Below are 14,055 nucleotides of genomic sequence, written 5' to 3'. Positions count from 1 at the left end.
GACAGAGAACAGAGTGGCAAATGCTGGCACCATAAGATTTATAAACTGGATAGAGAACATGCTGGAATTTAAAGTGATCAACAAGAAGAATCAGAGTATATTGGGGCGATGGGCTATGGGGACTCATTCTGCAGCCCAACAGAAAAACAAAAGTGTGGAAACTGAAGAAACTCTCATAAGATGTTATTTCTAAAGAAAAGACAGAAGAATTTGAAGTTAGGAAAATAATTCTAGGTTCCCAAAGAAAATAACCTATCCAGTCCATTTATTTGTTCATTCATTAGTTCATTTATTTATTCAGTGGACAATATACTAGGTATTGGAAATACAATGGAATTAAAAAAAATCCTTGCTCTACAGATCTTAGAGTGGAGACCAAAGAATGAATACCAGGTTGCCTGCAAGACTCCCTTTGGCTGAGATTCCCTGAGTACCTAAAGGTTTCCTGGCTTCTTTAAGTTACCAGCATCAGAGGAGAGTCCTAAACCTTATACCGCCTTTGACTCTATCCATATTGGAAAACAGTCCCTCTAAAACTTAATCTGATTTCCCTCATTCATATCCTGCAATGTTGCCCTTTTCAGCCTTTGGATCAAATATAATTCCTTAACATAGTGACATGACTTGGCCTTTCTTGCCCCTCCAGCTTAATCTCTCAATACCTGTTTTTCTCACACTCCATGCTGCTTTTAGTTACTTGAAAGCACAAGGCTTATTCTTAACTCTGCCCCTCCCCTTGTCTGGCACATTCTTCCCTCTCCTCTTCACTTGGTCTATTCCTACTAAGTTCTCCACTTGAACATCACATCCCTGTTCCCAAGCAGGTTAGGTACTCAGGGTATTTGCTTTCATAACACCGCACTCCCATTTCACTCTTACTGTTGTCATTCAGTTGTCTACCTCTTCTGATAAATTGTAAGAATAGTTTCTTGGGATACAGTGTAAGTCTATTTCACTTATCATCCTACATTCAGCAGCTACAGCATAGTGTTTAGCACCAAGATAGGAACTATATATATTTACTAAGCATTGCATCTCCAGTACTTTATTGAGAGTCTAGCATAAAGTAGCTATTTACAATATTTTTGATTCAATAAACAAACAAAGAAACAAACAAAGCTGCCCTCGATCCCAGTTAGTCTCACCTTATTTGTACAAAACCCTGGTACTGAACAGGCACTACGCATGATACTCAGAGCTGCTTGTTCTGTTTTCCCATGTTATGTCCTAAAACGAAAGGCTCTGGGATCTCAACTAATATAAACTTCACCTGAGGACACATTTATTAATTTTGGAGAGAGAAAAAAGGGAAGAAAGAGAGACAGAGACAGAGAGACAGAGAAGTGAGAGTAAAACATCGACTGGTTGCCTCCCTATGTACCCTGACCAGGGATCAAACCCACAACACAGGTATGGGCCCTGACTGGGAATCAAACTTGCAATCTTTTCATGTATGAGATGGTGCTCCAATGAAATGTGCCATCCAGCCAGGACTTTTTAAAAAAAACAATTTTATTTTATTTATGGTTTTTTTTGGGGGGGGGGGGCATTAAACTATGGCTGGAGCAGGGCTCAAGCAGCTCTATGCTTCTTTGGATTCAGTCTGATCATTATACTTTCATAAGAAAGCAAAAGCTGCCGTTTTCCTTTGCAAACAGGACTTCCAATTCTCTGTGCCCATCCTTCCCTTCCTTCATCCCTTCCTTCCACACCTGTGTAGCTACATTGCTCTTCTAAACTTCACAAGCTGCTCTGCGCATGAATCTATGATATAGAGAAAGCATATCTGAAAACAAAGCTCCTAACATATCTTGCAAGAGATGGAAAGTGATTCCCAAATATTAAAGCGTTAGTGGGGTGGATATTTTTGTACATCTATAACTGAAAAAAATATTAAGGCAGGAAAACAAAACAAAAAAGTCTCTAAGTGGTGATAGAAATAATGAATATTACATAATCCCTGGTTGGAAGGGATACAAAATAAGCTATTATTAAGCCTGAAAGTTATTTGAGGGTTAGGAGGTATATTAGCATTTCATTTAAGGCTAAATGGCTATGAAACTTTTAAGAAAATTACATAGTAGAAAAGTTTTCAGTTTTGATGACCAGTATTCGATACACTCAGTATAAATCATGCCAGAAAAATGTGACAATTTATGTAAAATTTTTATAACATTAATTTCAGTATCAACAATAGATCGTTACATGCGCATAGCATACTACTGTTTATTTGTACATACAGTGTAATGTAGGATGACACTGCAACAAATGAAGTCTCTGCCCTTTACAAAACTAATCGAAAGCAAACAACACTGACAAATACATGAAGCGGTAAATTATCACAGCCATGCAATTATAATATACCAAGACCTTCAGAGCATTTCTGTATTATTCTAAGAATATTGATGGACTATTTGTCCTTTCTTTCTGCCTTCCCTATCCTTCTTCCCCTTCTCCCCTCCATTCTTTTGGCTTTTACTGATAGATTATATCCAGGCATATACACAGCAGGTAAATGATTAAATCAGAATACCTGGTTCTTCCCTACCTCCTAATTTTAACCTCATTTTCATAGCCAGTAATTTTTCCTCCAATAATCAACAACCTAAAGCTTGAAGCCTAACAAACATTCAGATGAGTCCTGGTCCCTTTAAAGGAGTGCCATTTGTAGGCTGACAGGATAGAGTATGAAGAGAGGAAAAGATGTAAATACAGAAGAACAACAACTCATCTCTTGGAGGAAGTGTCTAAAGAGATGAGAGCAGAGGGAATCAAGGTCTAAGGATGAGCTCTCAACAGCAGAAAGTCAACTTCTTTGGTATTGGAGCAAAAATGAGGAGGGTGGGCTCATACAAATGCTAGGTGGGAAAGAAGGGTAGGAATTTTCAAGTGGTCGTGTTTCATAGCTTGTATTTTCTCTGTAAAGAAAAGGTGGTCTGCTAAGAAAAAGGGGAAGCAGTGACAGAAGGGAAGTCTTCACAAAAGTAATGAAGGTTTGAAATAGCTGCTGCAGAACACAGGAGCAGTGCTCAGGGTAGCTCCAATACTGAATGCTCTACATCTGAGGTTTCACTGGCAGAGCTTGTGTATGGACAGAGACTGATCCAAGTTGAATGTTTTTTTTTAGGAAAATAAAACATGAAGGAAAAATCAGTTAGCATATTGAAGACACTGGACAGAGAATGGTTCAAGTTATAAGCCATAGATTCCACGCTGGATTGGGCAAGATCAGGACAAAAGGTAATAGACTGGGAGAACACTGAGGAGGAACAGTCTGGAAAGTCTAAGAGAGCGAGAAATTAAGAGGGAAATACAGTTGCAGTAAAAGAGGGATATATCCATTTTAGGGATCCAAAGGTGTAGCAGTGATGAGTGATGACAAGGTTACAGATGTTGGCATGAGTGTGCACTACTGACACAAGCATCGATGAAGACTGCTGCATCCAGAAGGACACTGGTCAAGTCACCATATGATATTAGAAGTTGATGTGGTAAAGAAGGCTGTTTGTGAGGCAGGTGCAACAGCAGAGAAGACAGACAACAGTGCAACATCACAGGAAAAGGGATACACTGCATCCACTAACTATCCTGCACCATTACACACATACATATATGCACAGCCCATGGACACAGGCAACAATGTGTGCAGGCTGGGAGGAGGGCGGGAGCTGGGTGGAGGGGAACGAAGAGGATAAAATAGGGGACATCTATACCAGGGTCAACAATAAAATAAACAAAATAAATGAAGTAAAATAAAATCACTTTTTTCTCCTCTATGTCATTTCTTATTCTATTCAATTTTCCTGCATTTACCTATTTGTATCACTCTGAAACACACTTGATCAATTTGAAAAAACAAAAACAAAAACAAAGAAATTTAAAAAGCAGCTTTCTATGGGGGGAGTTTGTGGGGGGTGGTACAAGCCCTAAAGCAAATTAGTCAGAGCTATGAATCAGTTTCAGTTACTGTACAATCCATCTATATTATAGGCTTTTCTCTAAATTCTCAAAAATTATAAAAAGATACACTAAGCAAAAAAAAAAATTAAAAAATTTTATAGAAACTCACAGATGACAAAATGAGAGATAAACAAATGGTGCTTTATGTACAAAATCATGATATTCTCACTAGTTGCTAGCAAAAAGGCTATCTTGATATGCATGTGTATAATATAATATAGTCAGACAATGCAATATTAAATAATTTAGTCTTACCTGTATTGCAAGGGCCCGAGATACAAGACCTCTGAGGTACTGTAAAGGATCCTCTGGGCCTTCCCACTTGCTCTGCCATATGAGAGGGCACTGCAATTTAAAAAGGGCCCAAATTAAGTTTATATATACCATATTACATATTTGCAATAGACAAGATATGGAAGCAACCTTAGTGTATACTGATAGATGAATAAGTAATTAAACTGAATATCATTCAGTCATAAAAAAGAATAAAATCTTGTAATTTGCCTCAACATGGAGGGTCCTAGAGGGCATTATGCTAAATGCAAAATTCAGACATGGAATGACAAATACCATATATGTGGTATAAACTTATTTGGGGAATCAAAAAAAGAAAACATACAAACAAACAAAAAAACAGAAACAAACTCAGATTCAGAGAATAAACTGATGGCTTCCAGAGGGGAGGAAGGTGGGGAGATACATAAAAAAAAAAGGTCTAGGTAAATAAGAGGTACAAACTTCCAGTTATAAAATAAGTAAGTCATGAAGATATAATGTATAGGACAGGAAATACAGTAAAAAATATAATAAATGTATGGTGACAGATGGTTACTAGATAAATAGTGGTGATCACATTGTAAGGTATATAAATGTTAAATTACTATGTTGTACACTTGATATACATATTGTTGTACAACTAATATAATATTATATGTCAACTATATTTTAATAAAAAACAAAATTTTAAAGTGCTAAGATACCATTTTTGAGATTAGATTACAAAGTCCTATCTTCATAACCTAGCTCACTCTTACTCTCTCCCTTCCTCGCTCTAAGTGAAAAAGTTACCAAGTCGGAAGCTGCCTCAGGAAGAGGCCCACGTAGTAAGGACCTGATGCGTTCAGTCAACAGTCGGTGAGGGTCTGAGGCCTGCCAGCAGCCAACTCCTCTGTGCTCCTAGAAGCTGCAACCATTGAAGCCTTGACTGACTCCTGATTGTAGACTTGAGGGAAACCATGAAACAGAACACCTACTTAAGCTTTGCCCAGCTTCTCAACCCACAGAAGTTGTCACTTAATACATTTTTGTTATTTTGTGCCACTAAGTTGTAAGGCAATTTATTATGCAGCCATAGTTAACTAAGAGAGTTACTGATATTAGTGGCAGGTGTAATACATTAAATCAATAAATGGTTAAGTCCTTATTATTCATCCATTCAGCAGTTATGTACTGAGTGCCTAAAATGTACTGGCACTATAAGATCCTTAATATCATAGAGCTTGTATTATACTGGGGGATAAAGGCAAAAATATATTATTCATTATAAGAATAGTACAGTATGTTGAATTCTATGTAGGGAAATACAATGTAATATGTGATACAATAAAAGTAATATGACATTATAGTGATATGATAGAAGATTATGGGGAATAAAAGAATAAATATAGTCTTTACTCTAAATAGCAATAGAACAAAGGTAGAAAGGACCACTAAATGAGATACACAGCTAAAATCCCTTGCAGTACTTTAATAATAGGTTATATTGGGTTGGCCAAAAAGTTCACTTGTTTTTTCTGTAAAATGGCTCCAGTAGCACTTAGTTGTCTTTAACTTCTTTCAAAACAATTTATTAGATTGTATTGTGATAGCTGTTACATCAGCATGCATTTAAAAAAACTTATCAAAATTGATGAATTTTTGTGTAGCCATTTTAATATTGAAGATGGAAGAAAATATGCAATGATTTCAGCATATGTTTTATTGTTTCAAGAAAGGTAAAAACATAGTTGAAATGCAAAAAAAAAACATTCATGCAGTGTATGGAGAAGGTGCTGTAACTGATTGAATGTGTCAAAAGTGGTTCAAGAAGTTTCCTGCTGGAATTGTCTTGCTGGATGATGCTCCACAGTTGGGCAGCCAGTTGAAGTTGACAGCAATCAAATCAAGGCAACTAATTGAGAACAATAAATGTTATACCACACGGAAGATGGCCAACATATTCAAAATATGCAAATCAATAAAATTATTGGTGAAAATGAAAAATGTGTCTTTTATGGAAAAAAAACCACAAGGAGTATTTTTGGCCAAACCAATATATCAAAGCTGGAGTTTCAACAGTAAAAATGATTTAATCAAGGAAGTCTTGATAGGGAGGTAGCTGTTAAGCTTTGAAAGTTTATTGGATTTTGACAAAAATAAAAAACTGGGTGCTTACTATGTGTAAGTAACTGTGCTAAGTGCTTGATATGCACCATCTCATATGGCGCTCACAATAATCCTCAGAAGCAGGTAGTATTATAGCTTCCACTTTACAGAGGAGACAATGGAGACACGCAGAGGATAGCCTGCCCCAAAATCACAGAACAGGGAAAGGGCAAGTCCAGGATAGGATCCCACACAACCTGGTTCTAGAGTCCACTTGTCAGCATCAATACTGCCTTCAACATATTTCACATTTTTATAGTGCTCTACATATACTACACAATTTGAAATTAAACATAAGATGATATATATTAAGAATTAATATTATAATGATGGGGAAATTAAGGATTTAGAATAGATTTATTTAACTAAACAAACATTTTTAAAAAATATCAAAGGACTTGAACCAGGTCTAACACTAAATGTGACATAGTTTTGCTCTCTTATTCTTTTTGTGAGATATCACAGGAACAGAACAGGATACAAGCAGTTGTTCATTTGTCCATTCCCTCTTTGAAGTATCAATTAATTGATTATTTAGCAGGCCTCTATCTGTTCAATAGCTGCTATTTGGAAATCATTTGTTAGGTGCTGGGGATACAAAGTTATAAAATAATTTCTGCCCATAAAAGCTTGTGCTAGAGGAGGAAACAGAGAATAAAAGACACAGCTACAGACAGTACAGTAAGTTCCCTGGTCATGGCAAGAACTGTTCTTGTCAAACATAAAGATGAGCTACACCAAATCCAAACCAAGTATAAGAGCAAGAGTCAGGAAAGGCTTTCTGTTGGAGATTGCTTGAGGTGAGTTTCAGAAGATAAAGAGCCTACAGTCAAGTATAAAAAGACACACAGAGAATAGCCTGCCCCAAAATCACAGAACAGGGAAACGGTAAGTCCAGGATAGGATCCCATGCAACCTGGCTCTACAGTCCATTTGTCAGCATCAATACTGCCTTCAGCAAATTTCACACTTTTATAGTGAAGACAGCAGGGAAAGGAAGGCACACCAATAAAGTAAACATGGGAGAAGACAGCAGGGAAAGGAAGGCACACCAATAAAGTAAACATGGGCTGATGAGTTAAGGACAAGACCAGGAAGTGTTTGAATGTTTATCCTAATGAGTTTAACCTGGAAAGCAATGCTAACACTAAGTCAAGCTTTACCCAGCAAGGTGACACAATCAGATTGGGTTTTTAGAAAAATTACCCTAGTGAAATAGGCAGAGCAGGCATTGTGGGGATAAAACTACCATCAGGGAAGTCTGGAAGCTACTTCAATACAGACATGAGTCATTGAGGATCTATGAGAAGGGCAACAGCAGCAAACACTTCTGCAGCATGTACGTGTGCAGGCACTGTTCTAAGCACTTACTTATATCAACACAGTGACATTTCCCAACAACTCTCTAACATGGATATAATTATTATCCCCATTACAAACATTTAGAAAGAGAAGTAGGAAAGGTTAAGTTACGTGCACAAGGAAATATTCCAGTACAATCTTGAAGGTTTAAATTCCATTACACAATCTTATTATGTTTATTATCTGACTTTAAAAAGAGGGCTACTTTGGGAACTCTTCCTTTTTCCACGTAATAATGTATTTATTTATACTATGGTAATTATTAGTGTAACTATATATACTAATTATTCTACTGACAGACACCACTATCCCACTAAAAAATATAATGCACTATTCCTCAAATATGAGTGAAATCCCAGTAATCCACTACCAGCAGCCTGCTGAAAGTAAACCAACACCAGATTTAAGGTTTGTGACTCACACTTACTGCAGTGCCTGAAACAGGGAGACAGCACTGTCACTGCTGCTTATTGCAAACACTAGAGGATGCCCTGGGCTTAAAGTGTGTGTGGGGAAAAAGGATTCAGTTAATAATATTTTTTAAAAAAGAAGAAGGAAACACAGTGAGTTAATTTTAATGTCAATTTTACACGAAAAAATTAACAATAGGTATAGTTTACAAATTATCATTAACTTCTACACTAGCCATAATTTAAAACTTTATACAACTAATTAAATTAACCTACTCTATTTCAGAAACATATACATAAAAAGAATATTTCAAAAGAATAAAGATAGATTCAAAGTAAAATGATTTCACAGTAACAGAGGCCTTATTGTTTATACATAAAAGAAAGCACAACTCAGAAGATAGATGATATGTGATAAAAGTTAGAATAGATTCCAATTTAATCTTACTAAGGCCTTTGCTTAGCTTCAAAGCTTTCAATTTTCTTATTAGTACAGAGGAAAGATTTATAAAACAGCACCAGGACAAAGTAAAGACTTTCAAATCCAAGATATTTATTTAATCAACTTATTCTCTTCTTAGATATGAATCTAATTATCATTTTTTAATTTTGTGTCTTCCCTTCTTTTTTTTTAAGATTTTATTTATTTCTAGAGAGGGAAGGGAGGGAGAAAGAGAGAGAGAGAAATATCAATGTGTGGTTGCTGGGGGCCGTGGCCTGCAACCCAGGCATGTGCCCTGACTGGGAATCGAACCTGTGATGCTTTGGTTCGCAGCCCGTGCTCAATCCACTGAGCTACGCCAGCCAGGGTGTGTCTTCCCTTCTTAAAGAAACTTATTTGTTTTCTCAGAACATGTAACTTTTAGTTTCAGTTAAAAAATTATAAAATACTTGGTAAGAGGTTACACTAAGTTATAAAAAGGGAAAAAGATGAAAGCAAACCGAGTGTTCATCAATAATGAATGGGTAAACAACATATGGCATATGTCCATAAATGGAATATGATTCAGAATTTAAAAGGAAAGAAATACCAACGCGTGCTATAGCATGGATGAACTTTGAGGACATTATGCTAGTGATACAAGCCAGTCATGAAAAGATAAATGATTCTACCTACATAGGTACCCACAGTAGTCAAGCCAAATTCAGGGAGTGTGAATGGTAGTTGCTGAAGGCTGGATGGTTGGAGGAATGAGGAACTGCTGTTTTCATGAGTTAAAGTTTCAGTTTTGCAAGATGAAAAAAGTTATAGAGATTGACTGTATGACACTGTGAATGTACTTAATGCTATTGAACACTACACTTAAAAAGGTTTAAGCTGGTAAATTTTATGTATATTTTGCCACAATTAAAAAACAGCATTGGAAAATGTTTTAAAATCTAAATTGTATTTAAAATAAAGTTAAGAAGGACCCCAAACTCATTAATTCCTAATTAAATTATGACATTATCATGATCTATGTATTTCTGATTATTTATGTATGTTGTATTTGTAAGGTGAGAAGACCATTTTCAGTGTGCTAATGGGCATCTCTTCCCAACTCCATTTAGTCATCTGGCACTGGTAATTTGCAATCAGCCATGGTAGGAATATTTATACCACAGGAATCGGTACTTGGTACAGATCAGGGCTTCTTTTTGGGAAAGAGCCAGTTAAATATTTGCCAGAACAACATTGGATTTATCCATATTGTTGCATAAATCAATGCTGATTTTTTAAAATTGCTGATTAACTTTCCATTTTATAGAGACATCACAATTTGTTTACTATTTCATCTGTTGAAACTTCAGTTGTTTCCAGTTTTGATTATTAAAACTAAAGCTGCTATGAACATTCATAAATATTTGCATGTGCTTTTACTTCTCTTGGGTAAACACCTATGAATTAGTGGGGTTATATGCTACATGTTTGTGTAACATTTTAAGAAAAAGCCAAGCTATCAGCAGTATGAGTTCCTCTTCCTCCTGTTGTTACATGGTACAATTTGTCATTTCAATTTAAGCCATTCTAATGGAGACACAATATTGTCTCATTGTGATTTTTAGAAATTTCCTTTTTATTGAGCTATAGTTCATATGACATAAAATTCACCCTTTTAAAGTGTACAGTCTAGTAGGTTTTAGTTGTTTCATAAGGATGTGCAACTATAACCACTATCTAATTCCTGAAAATTTTCATCACCCTCTAAAAATACTCTGTATCCATGGAGTCACTTTTCTATTTCCTCATGAACAAAAGATCGCTTTCATTTATTTGAGTTTTCTTTAATTTCTTTCTTTATAAAGATTTTATTTATCTATTTTTAGAGAGAGGGGAAGGGAGGGAGAAAGAGAGGGAGAGAAACATAGATATGTGAAACATCAATCAGTTGCCTCTCGCATTCCCCTGTCCTGGGACCTGGCCTCCAATCCAGGCATGTGCCCTAACTGGGAATCAAACCAGAGACCTTTTGGTTTGTGCGACAACACCTAACCTACTGAGCCACACCAGTCAGGGCTTCTTTAATTTCTTTCAAGGCTGTTTTACAGTTTTCAATGTAAAAATCTTGATATTTTTTGTTAAATTTATTCACATCTATTTATTCTTTTCCATATTATACATAGAATTACTTTTCCTAATTTCATTTTGTATACTATAAGTCTTTATAAACTAGCATTTATTGCTATTTGTATAGAAATACAACTGATTTCTATATATTTATATTCTCATTATAATTTTAATTTTCATTTCCCTAATAACTAACTATACTGAGCTTTCTTCATGTGCTTCTTGGCCATCATATATAACCTTGATTAAATGTCTATTCAAATCTTTTTTCCCTTTTTTAAATTGAGATATTTGTCTTTTCATTATTGACTTGTGATTTAATTAAACATTTCTAGATACATGTCCTTTGTTGGATATATGTATTGCAAAGCTTTTCTCCTAAGACTATGGCTTATTTTTCATTTTCACAACTGTGTGATCAACTTGGGGATAATTTTTGTATATGTTTTGAGATATGGGGATAGGCTAATTTTTGAGAGGGGAGGGAGTTGGCTATTCAATCGTTCCAGTAGCACTTGTCAAAGAGATTTTCCTTTCTCTGTGCAACTGTCTTAGTATATTTGGTGGAAATCAATTAATCATATCTCTGTAGGTCTGTTTGGGGATTATTTATTGTGTTCTATTAAGCTACGTATGTATCTTTATGCCAGTATCACACTGCTTTGACTATAATATCTTCATAATGAAGAAGACTAAGACCTTCCATTTTATTCTTCTTTTAAAAAATCATTTAGACTGCCCTGGCTGGCATAGCTCAGCAGATTGAGCATGGGCTGTGAACCAAAGTGTCACAGGTTCGATTCCCAGTCAGGGCACATGCCTGGGTCGCAGGCCACGGCCCCCAGCAACTGCACATTGATATTTCTCTCTCTCTCTCTCTCTTTCTCTCTCTCTCTCTCTGTCCCTCCCTTCCCTCTCTAAAAATAATAAATAAATAAAATCTATAAAAAAAAGAAAGCTGCTTAAAAAAATCGTTCAGACTAAACTAGGCCCTTTGCAATTTTGTAAAAAAAAAAAAAAGAAAAACATTAGAATCAAATCGCCAATCCCTACAAAAAAAAATCCTGCATAGGTTTTGATAGGGATTGTGTTGAATTTCTACATCAATTTGGAAAGAAATAACACCTAAACCACATTGGGCCTCCTGATTCATGAATATATCTCTCAGCACATCTTTCTACTTACTTAGGTCTTCTTTAATTTCACTAGTCATGCTTTGTAGTTTTCAGTCTATAGAAAAGTTTTACACATCTTTTTTCAATTTTATCCCAGGACACATCATCTTCCTGATACTATGGCAAATAATGTTTTTAACTTCAATTTTCAATAGTTTGTTTACAGGATATACATAATTTTTTATGTATTTACCTTGTATTCCATAATGTATACATTCACTATACATGGAATGTATTTCACATACTGAATTTAAAATTTCCTACTAGCTCTAGAGCTTTTGTGTAGATTCATTAGGATTTTGTGGATAATCATATCTTCTGCAATAAAGGTAGGTTTCTGTCTTCCTTTCCAATCTGTACGCCTTTTCTCTTTCTCAAGTTGTTCCACTAGCTAGACTTCAGTACAGGGCTGAATAGAAGTGGTGAGAGTGGACCTCAGTGCCTTATTCCTGGTCTTAGGGGGAAAGCATTTAGTGTGTTACTATTATGATACTGGTAGCTTTTTCATGCCTGCCCTTTATCTGGTTGAGAAGCTTCCCTTCTAATCCTGATCTGATGAAAGTTTATATCATGACTGGGTATTGAATTTTGTCTAATGCCCTTTCTGTGTTTAGTAAAATAATAATATAAATTTTCTTTATTAGTCCATTAATATGGTAAATAACATTGGTTATTTTTACTAACCCAAATTTGTATTCTTAGGATAAATCCCAATTGATTATGATGCAATATGCATTTTTATATTTTGTTGAATTTAATTTTCTAATATCTCAAGAAGTTTAGTATCCGTGTTCATTAAAGAAACTGGTCTGTAGATTTATTGTGATGTCTTTGTTAAGTCTCATTACCCTCATAGAAAAAAAACAGAGAAGTACTTCTGCCTCCTCTACTCTCTGGAAGAGTTACACAGAGTTGGTATTATTGCTTCCATTTTGATAGAAGCTCTCTTTGTGGGTATGTTTTTAATAACAAATCCAACTTCTTTAATAGATATAGGGTATATCTTATCTATTTTTAATAAGCTTTGGTATTTTCTGTCTTTCAAGGAATTAGTACATATCATCTAAGTTGTTAAATTTATAAGCATAAAGTTATAATATATTATTCCCTTGTTATCCTCTTAATGACTATAAGGACTGTGTGACATTCTTTCTCTTCGGACTTCTCTGTTTCTTGATTTATCTTTTAGATTGATAAAACTTATGTTTCCATCATATGTCTTATACAGGCTCATTATGCATACCTCTGTGGTATTTTCATTTTATTTTTATTAGTTGCTTTAGGGTTTATAGTATACACACTTTACCACACTCTATATTTAAGAAATATTATTAAGAATTCAAATAATATTAATAAAACTTCAAATATTATATCAATAAAACTTCATGTATATAGCATGTAAGCCATACAACTTTGAACTTCCAATTCCATTTGCTATTGAATAAAGGTGGACAAGTAAAAGAATAAACTCTGGAATTAAAAGTCACTGCTAAAAAGAGAAAGTATACTCACTTACCTTGGCACAATAACAGTATTAAGTTAAGGATACTGAAGGAGAATTCTGAGAGACTGGAGATTCCAGATATGCACAGGCCCCTATGTTCTTATGTGCGTCAATAGGAACAGAGGGTGAGAGCGGTAAATTCGACTAGCACTACAAAAGCACCCTATAACTGGTCAAATGTCATACAAAACAGAAGCTGTTACTTTATTCTAATGGAAAAACACAAATTACTTAATGTTAATAATTACCTTTTGGTAAAACGCTTTGGGTATGACTTTCCTAATTACTTGTTTGCAGGAAGGTAGGTAATTTCTTAAAAGGGGGCCTTTAAAAAAAGGTGTGGCCCTCAACCATTTTATAAGAGCTAATCTTTTCTTTCCCCCAAAGATCTGAAGTTGAATGACGGAGGTCACAGATGTTGATAAAGTGTAGTTGAAGGGGATAGAAAGGTGATGTCCTTTTTGATGGGAATTCTGACTACAGATCAGTATTTGTCAAACTTACCATACACTGAACCATTTCACAGACTTGATAAAACACAGATTTCAGGATAACACAGAGTTTCTAATTCAATAGTCTAGGGTGGGTCCTAAGAATTCATACTTCTACAAAGTTCTCAGGTAATGCTGATGCTCTTGGTTTAGAGACTGTACTTTGAGAAACACTGCCATA

At 35.3% G+C, this 14,055-nt stretch overlaps 1 protein-coding gene across 2 annotated transcripts in view; it reads right to left on the bottom strand.

Annotated features, from left to right (window-relative positions):
* Positions 1–14,055, bottom strand: part of DYNC2H1 (dynein cytoplasmic 2 heavy chain 1) — a 325,256-nt gene that overhangs the window by 42,043 nt on the left and 269,158 nt on the right. For both annotated transcript variants that reach the window (XM_045817992.1, XM_045817993.1), the window contains one exon: positions 4,216–4,305. In XM_045817992.1, coding sequence (XP_045673948.1) covers positions 4,216–4,305 — 90 coding nt within the window. The remainder of the gene's footprint in view (positions 1–4,215; positions 4,306–14,055) is intronic.

This window comes from Phyllostomus hastatus, unplaced genomic scaffold (assembly GCF_019186645.2).
Source record: "Phyllostomus hastatus isolate PE091 unplaced genomic scaffold, TTU_PhHast_1.1 phas_scaffold_317, whole genome shotgun sequence".
Lineage (NCBI taxonomy): Eukaryota > Metazoa > Chordata > Mammalia > Chiroptera > Phyllostomidae > Phyllostomus > Phyllostomus hastatus.
The sequence above is the reverse complement of the archived record's forward strand: the minus strand, read 5'-3'. Positions and strand labels throughout refer to the sequence as shown.